At 51.4% G+C, this 14,908-nt stretch overlaps 1 protein-coding gene across 3 annotated transcripts in view; it reads left to right on the forward strand.

Annotated features, from left to right (window-relative positions):
• The window catches only part of SLIT3 (slit guidance ligand 3), a 618,363-nt gene that overhangs the window by 527,543 nt on the left and 75,912 nt on the right, over positions 1-14,908 (forward strand). For all 3 annotated transcript variants that reach the window (XM_036848363.1, XM_036848365.1, XM_036848366.1), the window contains 5 exons: positions 49-123; positions 6,970-7,113; positions 7,903-8,046; positions 10,756-10,919; positions 12,001-12,133. In XM_036848363.1, the coding sequence (XP_036704258.1) occupies positions 49-123; positions 6,970-7,113; positions 7,903-8,046; positions 10,756-10,919; positions 12,001-12,133 (660 nt within the window). The remainder of the gene's footprint in view (positions 1-48; positions 124-6,969; positions 7,114-7,902; positions 8,047-10,755; positions 10,920-12,000; positions 12,134-14,908) is intronic.

Raw genomic sequence — 14,908 nt, forward strand, 5'->3', positions numbered from 1 at the left:
TCCCATCCACAGCTAACCCACCACCTCATCTGCTTGCTTCCCGTGTAGCCGACTGAACGACAATGAGATATCTGTTCTAGAGGCCACTGGTATCTTCAAGAAGTTGCCCAACCTGCGGAAAATGTAAGTCAGTCTCAGGAATTTGGCAGACTGGAGCAGAACGCCAGGGCACGGGTGACTCCCTCTTCCTCCACTCCAGCCCCTCTCAGTCTCCTCCTGACCCCTGCTATGGGCACGTCCTGGGAAGCAAGACACTAAGGCAGGGCCGTACAGAGGCAGAGCATGCACTTTGCACCATCCCTGACCCTCACCCCATCCTTGCTCACCCGCATCCTCCACCCCACGCCCAATGTCTACCCCAGTGGGTGTTCGGAGGGACTCAGGTGAGGACCAGCAACGGGACATGGGGATCTAGGGTGCACATCACTTAGTAATTTTTATGAGGTTAACAGTCAGAAGGTCTGTTTTTAGATGGACCCTAAAGGCCTCCACATGGTTGAGACACACTGGAGCGGAGACGCCACAGCTGCCTCACCTCCTTCATCTGCAATCACACTGGTGCACAGCTGGCCTTGCTTCCCCCTCCCCTTCCCTTCCCAGGTGTGCCAGCAGAGGTACCAGCATGAACAGGGGGCTCTTTGCCATCTAATTCCCTTCTCCTTGACCCTGCTCCCCACTCCCACCCCATCCTCCACATCTCCCAGCCCCAGAGTTTGAGTCTGCCTCTGGAACAAAGGAGAACGGTCAAGCCTCATTATTCATAGACCCTGTATTTGCTGATTCGCTTACTCACTAACATTTATTTGTAATCTCAGAATCAATACGCGCAGTGCTTTCATGGTCATTCATATACATAGACAGGGCAGCAAAAAATTTGAGTCCCCCGACGTGCATGTCCCCAGCTGAAATAGAAAAAGGCCACGCTCTGATTTCTTGTTTCAGCTCCCAGACTGTAAACAAGTGTCCAATCCACAGTATATTTAGTGCCACATTTCTTTTTTTGCATGTTTGTGCTTTTGTGGGTGATTTCACTGTTTAAAATGGCCCCGTAGCTTAGCACTGGAGGGCTGTCTAGTGATCGTAAGCATAGAAGGCTGTGATGTGCCTTACGGAGAAAATACGTGTTACATGAGCTTTGTTCAGGCAAGAGTTATGGTGCTGTTGGCTGTGAGTGCAATGTAAATAAATCAACAATATATATTCAATAAGATGTCTTTAAACAGAAACATGCATCAAACAAGGTTAGGTATTGATCGGTTAATGAAAATGGTGACCAGAGGCGCCCCTCGCAGCAGTGGTTCAGCATTCACTAATTCATCTTGCCCAGTGACTTTGTAGAGCTTAACCACGATGAATAATGAGAATTAATGGTAACCCTTATTTTATTTTGCTCTCCACTCTTCCACCCATCAGTCCCTTGCAGGCAAGAAGGAGAGAGACCTTCCCCTGCCCTGGGCAGCATCTGGATCGCATCAGTGCTATTCAGGATTTCTCCCTCCCTCCCTGCCCGCAGTTGCCACCTTGGCCATGGCCTCAGCGACAACTCTGTAACTGGGATCAGTGGAGAGCACTGTAACTGAGGGGGCAGTAGAGGGAGGACACACGTGGGTCCTGGTGAGGTTCATGGCTGTCCGAGTGGTCAAGCCCACCTCTAGCTTCAGGAACCCAGCACAGACATCACCCATCACCTGCCAGAAGATGTGCTTTTAAATTCAACCCCTGAAAATGCATACTTTTTTAAACCTCAGAACAAGTTTACATGCACATGGAGATAAGGCATGTATTAAAACAAGTAAAGCTGGCCAAGTGCATATTTGCACAGTAAACAGGATCAAGTAGTCTTTGCTTCCATGAAGAAATATGCGCTCTCCCATTTTAGGTGAAACTCAAGCACTCTGAGTCTTTCATCTTCCTAGTTTTGACAGGGACCTGAGTATGAAGAACTGTTTCCGTACACCAACAAAAACAACAGCACAAATGCAATGATAAGTTGCAGCCAACTCCCAGCCCCAGCATCCAAGCCACAAAAGGGAGTGGTGTGGACTGTGGCAAAATGTAGGCCGAGTCCTCACCAAAAGGGGCAGACGTCACTAAGTTCCTCCCAGCATCTGCCGTGCTGGAAGGAAGGTCAGAGCTGCCAAATATTCCCTTCACGGGAGCAGCCGGAAATCCAGGTATGGCAGAAGAACAGGCAGGCCGGCATTTGTTCTGAGTTCAGCTCTGCCCCCCGCCTGCTGTGTGACCCTAGGAATGCCCTTAGCCTTTCTGGGCCTTTCATAATAGAAACAAGTCCACCTTCCTTGTAAGGTGTGATGAGGATCAGAAGTAAGTATAAGAGATAAGGGGAAAGACATGGCCTCTGTCCATGGGACTGCGGTGAGAAGGTGCTGGAAGACAGAAAGAGGACATCTGGGTCACGTGACCCAGAGCCGATGGCTATACATTTAAAACAGGAGTTACCAACTCAAATGCTTTCAGGACGCCCTGTGCAAAGGGAATGGGTGCAAGGCAGCAATAATAATAACGGCGACTAACAGTTACTAAACACTTTACTCTGTGTGCCAGACTCTGCTGATATTCAAGCACTTACCCCTCACCAAGAAAAACAAAACAGCTTTGAGATTGCTTCATTTTACAAATGAGGAAGCTGAAACACAGAAAGTAACCTGTCCAAGTTTAAAAATCAAGCCAGGAGTGGTGACAGTGCAGAGTAGCTGGGGAACGCACGCACTATCTAAAGGCAGTGAACGCATGTGTGTGCACGTGTGTGTGCCTAAATCCATATACATATAGTGTCAGCCAACCAAGCACACGTCCCAGTAGGGCAGATCTGGTCCCAGAGACCCCCAGCTGCAACCACTTATTTAAAATAACTTGATGGCGACTCTTGTTAAGTAAACAGTCCTTATTTGCTAGGACCCATCACCACCCCTCCACTCCCGAGAGGTGATGGGTCAGCTGGAATTCTGCCCATCAGAGTGGTTAAAGCCAGCTGTGCCGTGACTGAGGCTGCTCAGCTTCCTCAGGGACTGTGGAGCCAGGGCCATAAGGTTACAGTCTGGACGGCAGCACCCCGACAGGGCACGGAGGCAGAGGAGAGTGGACACACAGCCAGGAGTTTGGACTCCGCGGTGCCTTTCCAGACTGTTCTGAACCTCTGTGCCCTTTCCTGTCATGTGGGAATAATGAGATTTCATAAGTATCACTGAGGGATGCAAAAAAAGATGTGAGCTGTTCCCCACAAAGGTTATTAGGACTGTGGTAACTCAAGGTGGCTTTTCAAGTGACCTCCCATTCAGAGTGGGGTCACGGCCTCTTCTCGGGCAAACTTTCAGATCATTTCTTACACTGAAGGAGCATCTCAAGCAGAAGCTGAAACCTAGCACCCCTCTAGCCAAAATCAAATCCCATGGGTGGATTTGGTGGTGGTGGTTGTGTTTTTTTTGGGTTTTTTTAAACATCTTTATTGGAGTATAATTGCTTTACAATGGTGTGTTAGTTTCTGCTGTATAACAAAGTGAATCAGCTCTACGTATACATATATCCCCATATCCCCTCCCTCTTGCATCTCCCCCCCACCCTCCCTATCCCACCCCTCTAGGTGGTCACAAAGCACCGAGCTGATTTCCCTGTGCTATGCGGCTGCTTCCCACTAGCTATCTGTTTTACATTTGGTAGTGTATATATGTCCATGCCACTCTCTCACTTCGTCCCAGCTTACCCTTCCCCCTCCCCGTGTCTTCAAGTCCATTCTCTACGTCTGCATCTTTATTCCTGTCCTGCCTCTAGGTTCTTCAGAACCATTTTTTTTTTTTTTTTAGATTCCGTATATATGTGTTAGCATACGGTATTTGTTTTTCTCTTTCTGACTTACTTCACTCTGTATGACAGATTCCAGGTCCATGATGGTTGTGTTCTTAATAAGAAGTAGTTGCCCTCTTTTAAAAATCAAGAGTTTCCACAGAAAAATAAATGTGGATTTCTAGCACCTTTGGGAAAATCAGAGGATCTGGCAAAACTGAGCCCATGTTCCCAAGCGGCTCCAGTTGAGTTGAGCTGAGGAGCGGCTGTCCCCTAGCTGGGGCATGTGCTTTCCTGATCACTGCCGTCCCCACTGGGCTTGCTTCCAATTTTAGGTCACCTGCCTGGACCTTGTGGACGTTTGAGCTTGTAACCCCAGCTTGAAGTAGAATTTCCACCTCCAGAGGCCGGAGAGGTCCATAAGGAGGTAGCCAGGACCTCCCCGACCTGACAGGGTGCCAGTGTGCTCCTCAATCTTGACCCGGTAGCCTCGGCTTCCAGAAAACTCCACTTAGCTCTCTCCCAACTGTATTTCCACTGAGGACTGGACTTTTAAACAGGATGACAGATGCTTCTCTGTTGCCAGAGTTTATGGGCTGTCCTACAAACCTGAAGAGACAGAGACCTAGAAGAAGTCCAGGCTTGCCTCCTCAGACTCAGGCTTTCCAGAGATGAATCCCCCAGCCTACAGGGGCCTTGGTGTTTCTTAGGAAGAATGAGTACAGGTTCTGAAAGGTACACCCAGCAGTTTGCCGAGGCAGTGTGGCCAAGCATTGGGTTTGTCCTGCCGTGGACCACTCTGAACCAACCCTGGCCTGGGGTGGGAGTTTCTGAGGCTGGGTCCTTTCAGGTGTGAGATCCCCATCCTCACTGGAGTCAAAGCCATGATGAAGCAGTAATCCTTCAGGTGGGTCTGCAGAGACAAAAAGGGAGAGAGGCTCAGTGCCCTTAGTTTTGCGTTTGGAGGTTTCCTGGGATCTGGGGCATCTTCAGGAAGATACTGCTCTGAGAATAAGATGGAGCTCTTACAAAACCCTGACGCACTGGTTTTGTGTCTGGAGCACTTGCCCGAAGCTGCTCTCTCTCTGTCCTCCCGCCCAAGCTGCCTGCAGTTTTGTGTGGTGCTTTGATGGATGGAGAGAGAGCAGCAGCCTGGTCTTCTGGAAAATTCTATCCCCTTTTTTCACTCTCCTTATGTTTTCCATTCTCCCAGCCCGAGGAACTCCAGTTCGCAAACCTTACAGTAATGTGATGTTGATTCTGCTCAGTTAAAGAAAAAGATGTCAGGAAATGGGAACCTCCCACTTCCTAGCTGCTGTAACTCATCTTCATTGCCCACCCCATGTACTTCAGTTCCCCAAGAAGCCTAACTCTCTAGAGCTGGAGGAGAAGCTCCAGCATTTGGATGAGTTATAGCTGCTGGGAAAGTCTTTCTCTCGCCTCCCATGTCGAACTTGGGGGTAATTTGCAGTCTCCCCTGTGTATTACCTTCATTTCCGAGTTCTCGTGGACCAGGGCTACCAGGATTTATAAGAAGACCGGCTGAGTTGCAGGAGAGTCAGGCAGGGAGCAGAAATCCAGTTTGAGAATCTCCCAGCTCTGTCAGGTCTCAGGGGAGGGATTCTGAGGAGTATTTGCACCTGTTTTCTCAGCAGGATGGAAGGAGGGAGGCGAGGAAGGCCATGACCAGGAGCACAGAGGGAGCAGACAATGTGAGGGTGGGAACTGTTTCCTCCACACCTGCCCACAGGTGTGGGCATTGCCACCCCCGCAGACCCAGTCCCTATTCGGGAAGAGGGCAGGCAGGCAACCTATATCGAGCCCTTGGGTGCCCAGTTGAACTTTACTGGCTCTGAACCATCCCTATAGGAGGCTTCGCCCCCAGGGGTGCTGTGAGTCAGGCCAGAGCTCCACAAGGAGGGCACTTGAGAGAAGCAGTAGTACCAGGGACTCATGGAGTGCTCTGTCCCTTTCAGTGCTCTGTGACCAGGAGCAGTGGCCTCCCCTCCCTGGGCCTCAGTATGTCCAGCAGTACAATGGGCCAGCTGGTCCATCTCTCCTGAGCCCTCAGTTCTAACAAGCTCAGGGTGCTCAGCCAGTTAGCAGCTGTGTCTCCACCTACGGGTCTCCTGTTCACAGAACAAGGCCCCCCCCCCCCAGGATGTTTGCTGGGGAAGCTGGATTCTTCCCTCAGCTTTTGTAACTCCATCACTTTCTGCTCCAGCCAGCCAGCTGGGGCTACCTTTCAGGCCTGAACATTTGGGTGGTCTGTGGAGACCCCCTGCCGCTCTCAGCATCTATAGTTCTGCGGGACGCGCTTGCTGCTCAGGTCTCCCATGCAGCCTGCCGCGTCGTGGCTGGGCGTCGGAGGGAAGAGCCCGCTCTCAGAGCTCGAGGGCAGTATTGGAAATGGCAGCACCGAGACTTGATAGGACCGAGCCCACTTAGGAAAACACAGTGTCCCAAGCCCTGAATTCTGCAGAGCAGTAATAGAAGCGATGGGCATCCACATCGTCCAAGGAACATTCACGTGGGAAAAGTGGTTCACTGGAGGCTTTTCTACGTGCCCGAAAGCATGGTCTCCGACCCCAGTGCTATCCGCTGTGTGACTGTGGGCAAGTTACTTAGTCTCTCTGAGCCTCAGCCACCTCATCCATAAAACAGGACAATGATAAAAATGATGCCCATGTGATGGGCATTGTTTTGAGGATTTGATGTGATTCTGTTGGTCAAACCCCTCACATGGTGCCTAGTACATAATAAGTGCCCAAACTGTAGTAACTAGAAAGGGTCCATTTATATCAGGGATCTCAAATGGTGAAAGAGCCGAAGGTTCTACAAATGCCTCACCCCGCAGGGAGCAGGCATGTTTTGTATTTTCCTCCTGCTCTCCTCTTGGGAATCACTACTTAGTGAGAGTATCTGTGGAAGAGAGAAAATAAGTTTGAGAACCATTTGAAATCTGCCAGTCCCCAGGGCATTGAAAAGAGAACTGTACTGAAAGACTTCAAATGCTACACAGTCTGTTTCACACAGGTAGCCCACCCATCCACCCCATGGGGGGCTGGGCTCCCTGCTTCCTGAGGCACAGGTGCTGAAGACCAAACATCTTCAGCATGGAAGCCATTCCCTCCCTGCGTCCTGACCTCTTCTGTCCCCTCCTTCCAGAAACTTGAGTAACAATAAGATCAAGGAGGTGAGAGAGGGTGCCTTTGACGGAGCGGCCAGCCTGCAGGAGCTGATGCTGACAGGGAACCAGCTGGAAACAGTGCATGGGCGCATGTTCCGTGGCCTCAGCGGCCTCAAGACCTTGTGAGTTCCCAGGGCCCGGGCCAAGGCCAGAGGGAGGGAGATGGGAGAGCAGGGGCATCAGAGGGGCCGTGAGGGCTGGCGGGCAGCGGACTGGGCCTGGGCGCCGGCCTGGCCTGCTGAATCCTGGAGCCGGAGAGACATTAGACATTTCCCAGCCCTGGATGGGAAAGAACTTAGCATGCTAAGCACCCCGCAACACACACACACACACACACACACACACACACACACTAAAAGACACTAGCCCTAACGTATACACAGGTATAGATTCATACCAGAAACAGGCACACACTCACACATGTACACATAGACATTACACATGTACATGAAAACGGCATATAGACACACATGCAACATGTGGATAAACACATACACAAACAAGCATGTGCATATAAGCACACACACGTACACACAAGCTGATGTCCACAGCCACATCTTGATTCTTCCCTCTCCTCCCCAAAATATACATATATACCCTAACCACCATACAATATACATATGGACACGTACACATGCATGACACCTGCTTCTACTGTAAATACAGCATCTGCAGCCAAGAATGTGCATACACATTTACAGGTAGCCCCAGTGGGGACCCAGGCCCAGCTATCACAGGACAAACCTCAGCAATGTGACTGATCTGAGCTTGGATTTGGCAAAAGCATCCCACCACACACACACACACAAACACACACACACACACACACACACACACACACACACACTGGCACAGCCGTAGGAAGGAAAGGATGGCACCTGTGCTTGCTCACCCCACCCCTCTCCCTGCAGGATGCTGAGGAGTAACCTGATCAGCTGTGTGAGCAATGACACCTTTGCTGGCCTGAGCTCAGTGAGGCTGCTGTCCCTCTACGACAATCGGATCACCACCATCACCCCCGGAGCCTTCACCACGCTTGTCTCCCTGTCCACCATGTAAGTCCCCCTGGACCAATGGCACACTCATTCTGGGCTCCTCTCCTGCAGACCTCTCCTCTCACAACACCCTACTATATTTGGCCCAAGGTCATCTATCCATCTGTCAACTTAAACACTTGGCAGGCTCCCTCCATGTGCCAGGCACCATTTGCTACTGAGGATTCACAGACGTGGGCCCTCCTTCCTGGAGCTCACAGCATAGCGAGTTGCCACAGAAGGGAGGTCCACAGTGATATGAAAGCCTAACATAGGCTTTGTCGAGGAACGCTGGAGCTATGCTCTGGAAGGTGAGTGGGAGTTGGCTTGTTTGCGAAAGCAGGAAGTGTATTTCTTTCAGCGGGAAGAGCATGTACAAAGGCCCTGTGCTAGGTTGAAGCAGAGCAGATATGCGGGACTGAGCAAAGTCCAATGTGCTCATAGTACAGAGTGGGCAAGGCTGGAGTGGAGACCAGGGCCAGGCTGCAGGACTGCCGTGGGCCATTTTGGTCTTCATCCAAAACACATCAGGAAGCCACAGAAGCTTTTAAGCAGGCCAGTGACATGATGTGACAGGGGGTTTTAAAATGATGTCACTGACTGCTTAAATGTGTATCAGAACCAGTTAGAATCTAGCTTTCTGGACGAATTTTTCTGCCCATAATATTCACTGTATTGGTAAGGGAGGCTGTTTAGAATAATGGTGAAAGCTTTGGGCTCTAGAGCCAAATTTTCTGGGTCCATATCCTAGCTTTACCTCTTGTTAGCTGTGTGCCTTGGAAGAGTTACTTCATCTCTCTGTGCTTTAATTGTCCCTTCTCATAATCCACCTCATAGGACTGTTATGAGGACTGAATTTGTTAATATTGGTAAAATGCACAGCAGGGGCCTGAGATATAAAAAGTACTCAGCACATGTTAGCTTTTATGGTTTCTCATAGTATTTCCATGTGGCTCTGTTACCCTTAGTTGGTGGTTCATTTTTCCCTCCCTTGCCTTCTCCAAAGACCCTTTGGAAGACAGAAGAGAAAGGCTATTGCTGCATCTCCTGTTGCTGCCCGTGGTCATGCTCCCATTCAGCCACCTCACTGGCAATCAAAGCCAAAGTTACAGAATGTCCTAAAGGCCCCATGCAGTCTAGTCCCTCAGACCTCCTTGCATTCCAGCCCCACTGGCCTCACTGTTCTGCGCACACCCCAGGCCCACTTCCACCTTAGAACTTTGCACTGGCTGTTCCCACTCCCTGGAAAGCCCTCCCGCTGGTTCCCTCCCCTCCTTCTATTTTTTGCTCAAATGTCAGTTGCCTCAGCCCCATCCCACCCCTCTGCCATCACCCCCAGTTCTTCCAGCCTTGCTCTTCTGATTTTTTCCATAGCACTGACCATTTTCCTAACATACTATACTTTTTGTTGTTAATTACATATCGTCTGCCTCCCATCAGCTGGAGCATACGTTCCAGAAGGATGAAGGACGGGGATATATGACTGTTTTGTTCACTCCTCTATCCTCAGTGCCTACACCTGAGCCTGGCACTAAGCCTGGCCCATTATATAATGGTGGAATAAGTGGATGAGTTGAATGAATGAGTGACGTGAAGATAGAGGACAGTGGGTTAGGAACTAGCACGGGTGGGTTGGTTTATCTCAGCCCACTTCTCATCCCTCCTGGATGCCTCTGCACTGGGAATCCAAAGACACAAAAGATGCCGAGAGGGCTAGAGTCACAAAGCATGAAGGGAACCAGCTCCGACAGGGGAAGGAACTTGCCCACCTTCTCACAGCTACTGAGCGTCAGAGCCAGAATCAACCCCAGGAAGGACTGACTCCCAAGCCCTTAATTGCCATGTCAAACCGCAGCCCCTCAAGGGCTCTCCAGCCCTCTTCTGTAACCTCCCTAAGTTTTACATTCCTCATTTGTGAGATGAGAATACTGTCCCCTCCTTCCTAGGGTTGCTGTGACAAGTCTGAATGAGAAAATGGATTTGTAAAGCGCTCGGCCCCGGTTCCTGTCCTCTAGGAAACCCTCAGAAAGTGATAGCTGCCCTCGTCCCTCCATCGGTCCCATCACTGCATCTGACAGATTCGTACAAAGTGCCTATGCCGATGTCCTGCTAGTTCCTGGAGACACAGAGCAGGACAGACAGACCTGGTCCCTCCCCTCCCCTCCGGGAATTGAGAGTCCAAAGAGGGAGGCGTTACCAGCTCGGATGGATGCTGTGAAGGAAATGAAGGGGGATGAGGGGGGAGAACGGGACAGGGCAGAACTTTTCATTTCCCTTGAGACGAGGGGCTTCTCTGAGGAGGGGTCATTTAAGCTGAGGGCTGAAGGAAGAGGAGGGGCCAGCCAGGTACACCGTAGAGGAATTCATCCCCGGCGGGAGGAGCAGCACACACGAAGGCTCTAAGTGTAAGAAAATCTCTGCGGAGGAATTGAGGCAGTTCACACAGCTGGAGCTCATCAAACAAAGGAGGGCATGGTGGAGACCACGTCATATCCATCCGCGGAGGTCTGGAATGAGACCCTTGCAAAGACTGCCTCCGGGTTTTAGAAGAGAGTCTGCCTTCCTTTTCCCAGACCTTCTACCTCCTTCGTCCTTTCTCCTTCCCCTGAACCGGAAGCAGACCTGCCTGGAGAGCCAGGCTCTAGGCTTGCAGACCTGGATCCCAGGACCAGCTCCCACGGGACAAGGGTAGAGGCTAACCATTCAGAGAGGGCCCTTCTCTCCTCCCAGAAACCTCCTGTCCAACCCCTTCAACTGCAACTGTCACCTGGCCTGGCTCGGCAAGTGGTTGAGGAAGAGGCGAATCGTAAGTGGGAACCCCCGGTGCCAGAAGCCCTTCTTCCTCAAGGAGATTCCCATCCAGGACGTGGCCATCCAGGACTTCACCTGTGAAGGTAAGAAGGCTGGGGGCGGGGCAGGGGAGCAACACCTGGGAAGACAAGGGAGCTACAAGAGAAAAGAGGTGCGGGCAGGCGGTAACTGCAGGTCAGGACCCCCCGAGATCTGATTCTCCTCTGCCCTCAGCATGCAGCCCGAGCTCTGAAGGGCTCTGCAGGCCTGCTTCTAGCCCACATGGCTCTGTCCTGCAAATTAAGAACAGGTGCCTCTTTCTAAAGACATTTGACCTCCATCAGTCAGAAATCTGTCATAATATACTGCTTTTGTTAAAACAAGATACTTTACAGCCATCTGTGAAGACACTGTTGTACCAAATATCTTAATCTGCCGTATCCACAGTGAGGTTGGCACTCATTAGATGGTGGAGCACCCTTGTGCAGTACGCTACCTACACAACTGTACATGGGAGCCCTGGGCCGAAGTTTTCCTGCCTGCATCATCATGAGGCTGAGAGTATGTGCTCATGAGAGACAGACTTCAAGATGAGCTTCTGGGAAATTCCTGTCACTGGCTAGGCAGTACGAATACCTGAAGATTCAAGGCTTTTGAGTGTCAGGATTCCAGAGGGCATATTTGTTTGCATAAATTCAAGCCAGTACAATTTTTACTTGGTCAACTTTAGGTTATCTAGAGACGGATGAACTGGTTTGTAGATTAACTGAGGTTAAGGTATAATGAGGGCTGGGGACACATTGATCACGCCAGAGGGATTGTATAGTGGAAGGTGTGGAGAGAGGGAGGAGAAGGAGGGGAGTAGATAGGGCCCTGCCCCTACCCTGACCACTCCTTCAGTCAATTTGGCTTATCCAGACCTGGTTAACAGTAACCTCTTATATATCTAACACCTGGTTAATCAAGTTTTTAGCGTCTTTGTTTTATGTTAAATGTGGTAGAAGATGGGCAGCCCTGTTCCCCAACCCAGGTGCATCTTCTTCCCCTTCCAACCACGGATAAGACCAGCAAGCTCCTCATTCCCAGTTCTGGCTCGAAGCGGAGGGCTTCCCTTTCCTGCAGGCAGCTGGGTCGGGGAATGGGCCTCGCTCACCTGCGCCATGCTCACTCCCCGGCTCTCCACAGGCAATGATGAGAGCAGCTGCCAGCTGGGCCCGCGCTGCCCCGAGCAGTGCACCTGCGTGGAGACGGTGGTGCGATGCAGCAACAAGGGGCTCCGCACCCTCCCCAAAGGCATCCCCAAGGACGTGACGGAGCTGTAAGTACCCCCCCCCCACCACCGACACCCCGTAATCCCGCCACTACCGGCATCCGTCACACTTCACCCCTGCAAGCAAGACAGCCTGAGGATGCCCTACCTGAATGGGTCCCAGCAAGGTGGTGTCAGAGCCTCCGCGGGGGTCAGGCAGCAGCTTGCACGCGGGGACAGGAAGCTCCCCTCCCCAAGCCTCTGCCTGGCAGGTGACGAGTATCCAGAATACAAGTGGGAGGGCTGTTGTCTCGTTTCCTCTGTCACCCCCAGTCCCCTGCTCTGCACCCTGCCTTCTAGATTCCCCCATAGTCCCTCAGTCTGACACCAGAAACAGCACAGGATAATCGTCAAAACATGGGCCCAGAGGCACTATGGCTTACCAAGCACTTCTACAAATATGATCCTGTTCTACCTTAAAAACACCCATTTTACAGATGAGATCTTAGTTCTGGGTTCTGCTCACTCTCCACCCAAGAGCCTTCTTATTGCATAGCCCAAGCTCCTGACACTAACTCCTCAGGGGTTCCTCCTGCCCCAGAAGCTCGAGGTTAAATGAAAGAGAGGCCCTTCTCTTCCTGAAGGGCTCTTACTCTTGTGGACAGAACGTTATTTCTGCCCCCGGGGAAGCTCAGAGCGTCCCACAGGCAGGGAGGCCTCTCGGGAAGGTCGCAGGAGCAGCGCAGCTGCGGCCCGGTGAGCCCCACACACGCACAGGCACGCGAGCCCCGTTCAGCCTCCCATTCGTTCGCTCGACACATATTTGTTGGGTGCCTGCCACTTGCGTCAGGTACCCTGCTAACACTGGAGAGACAGTGGTACACAAAACAGGCATGACCCCTCCACGCGTGGGCTCACGGTTTAATGGGGGAGGTTGACATTCACTCGATCATCTCAGAGGCACATGTGACATGACAGCCGTGAAAAGCGCTACAAAGAAGAGGAATCAAGGTTGCTATGACATCCGAAAGTAGGGAGATTTGACTTCGATGTGAAGATTGGAGAAAGCTGCTCTGGGGAGGGAGGCGGGGGTGGAGCTGGAATCTAAAGGGCAAGGAGAGGAGGACGGGAAGGGAGGGAGGCTGCCCAAGCTGAGGCCGCGTGCTGGGAGGGGGCAGAGCCAGGAGAGGGGCTGGCGGAAACCCAGAGAGCCCGGCCAGGCCACGCCACCGGCCACCTCTCACTCTGGCCCTCTCTGCCCGGACCCCAGGCACACCCCCTCCCCTGGGCCAGCTTAGCACGCGCCCTCTGGCTCTGCCGGTGCCTCATGGGGTGGAAGCTGACCACGCTCTGGTCTAGAACGGCTGAGAGGTTCCTGGGTGTGTGTTACAGCTCCCGGAGTCTCCTGACACTCAGCGAGGCTGTAACCAGGGCTGCCAGCCCAAGGGAAAGAAGGAAAGTCGGGATAGTCACTGAAAAGTCTGTGTCAGCCCTGGGTTTGGGCTGGGGCCGTGCCCTCAGAGATGTGCATGAGAAGCAGTGTGGTGAGCTCCACGCCCTTTCCCTGGTGGGCTGGGCTGGGCTGGGCTTGGGGTGGGGACTGCAGGAAATGACCCAGGTACATGCCTCCTTCCTGGGCTAATTGAGTGCCAAGTGTCACGTGTCAAAGAGAAGAAAATGCCGTGAAAACAGGCCCTCGGACGCTTTTCCCCAAAGCTCACGAAACAGAGATTGAAACGACAAAGATAATTGGCCGTAATTATAAGGTAAACTTCAGAGCTTTGGGAGGAGACCTGATTTCCTGCTTTGGAAATGATGGTGCTTCCCTCTGCCAGACGTGGGTTCCAGAGCCCGCCAAGGAGGGCAGCCCTCACCCCTGTTCCCAAACCATCTCCTGGAGGGGAGAGGGAGTATCTGGGGAGAGCAGAGGGAGGCAAGAAAAGAGATGCCAGAGAAAGTGAAAGCTGGCAGGCCCAGAAAACTGGGGCTTGGAGGTCTATTGTTCAGGGACACTGGCTGAGTCCAGATTCAGTGTTTCCAACACTGGCTTTCCAGCTCCCTTGGCATCATTAGTTATCTCAGGCAGAGCTGCCAACTTACAAAACAAAATTAAGTTTAATTCACTGAGAAGGGGTGGGTAGATGTATGTGTGTATGTGTGTGTACGTATATGTATGAATATATCTGCGCATATAAACAGATGAAATACAAGCTCAGAGAGGTTAAGTATATACATATGTATATATATATATATATATTCAAACTGTATTGAATAATTCAAAGGTATTAGAGCCAGACACTGCTCCAAGGCTTTCCACAGAAAGTCCCATCTAATCTTCATAATCACTTCAAGGTGGTGATTATTATCAACCTCATTTTACAGATGAGGAAACAGAAGCTCAGAGAGGGTAATTAATTTGCCCAAGGTCACACAGCTATTAGCTAGTGGAGCCTGAATTTGAGGCTCAGCTGCCTGACTCTGGAGTTGCCCGTGCATCACCCCAGGCCCCCAGTCGGACTCCTGGCTTGGAGTTGGGGCTCCTGGAAGGGGGCTGCCCTCCTCCTCCTTCACCATTCAGTAGGTCCAAGAATTCTTTGTGTGGCCCTCGTCAGCACCACAAAGCTCGAAACAGAAATGGGGAACAATCCATTCAACGCTCCATGTGGATTTTTTTTTTTAACGTCTTTATTGGAGTATAATTGCTTTACAATGGTGTGTTAGTTTCTGCTTTATAACAAAGTGAATCAGTTATACATATACATATGTTCCCATATCTCTTCCCTCTTGCGTCTCCCTCCCTCCCACCCTCCCTATCCCACCCCTCTAGCTGGTCACAAACCACCG

The sequence above is a fragment of the Balaenoptera musculus genome, chromosome 3 (genome assembly GCF_009873245.2).
Source record: "Balaenoptera musculus isolate JJ_BM4_2016_0621 chromosome 3, mBalMus1.pri.v3, whole genome shotgun sequence".
In the NCBI taxonomy this organism is placed as follows: Eukaryota; Metazoa; Chordata; class Mammalia; order Artiodactyla; family Balaenopteridae; genus Balaenoptera; species Balaenoptera musculus.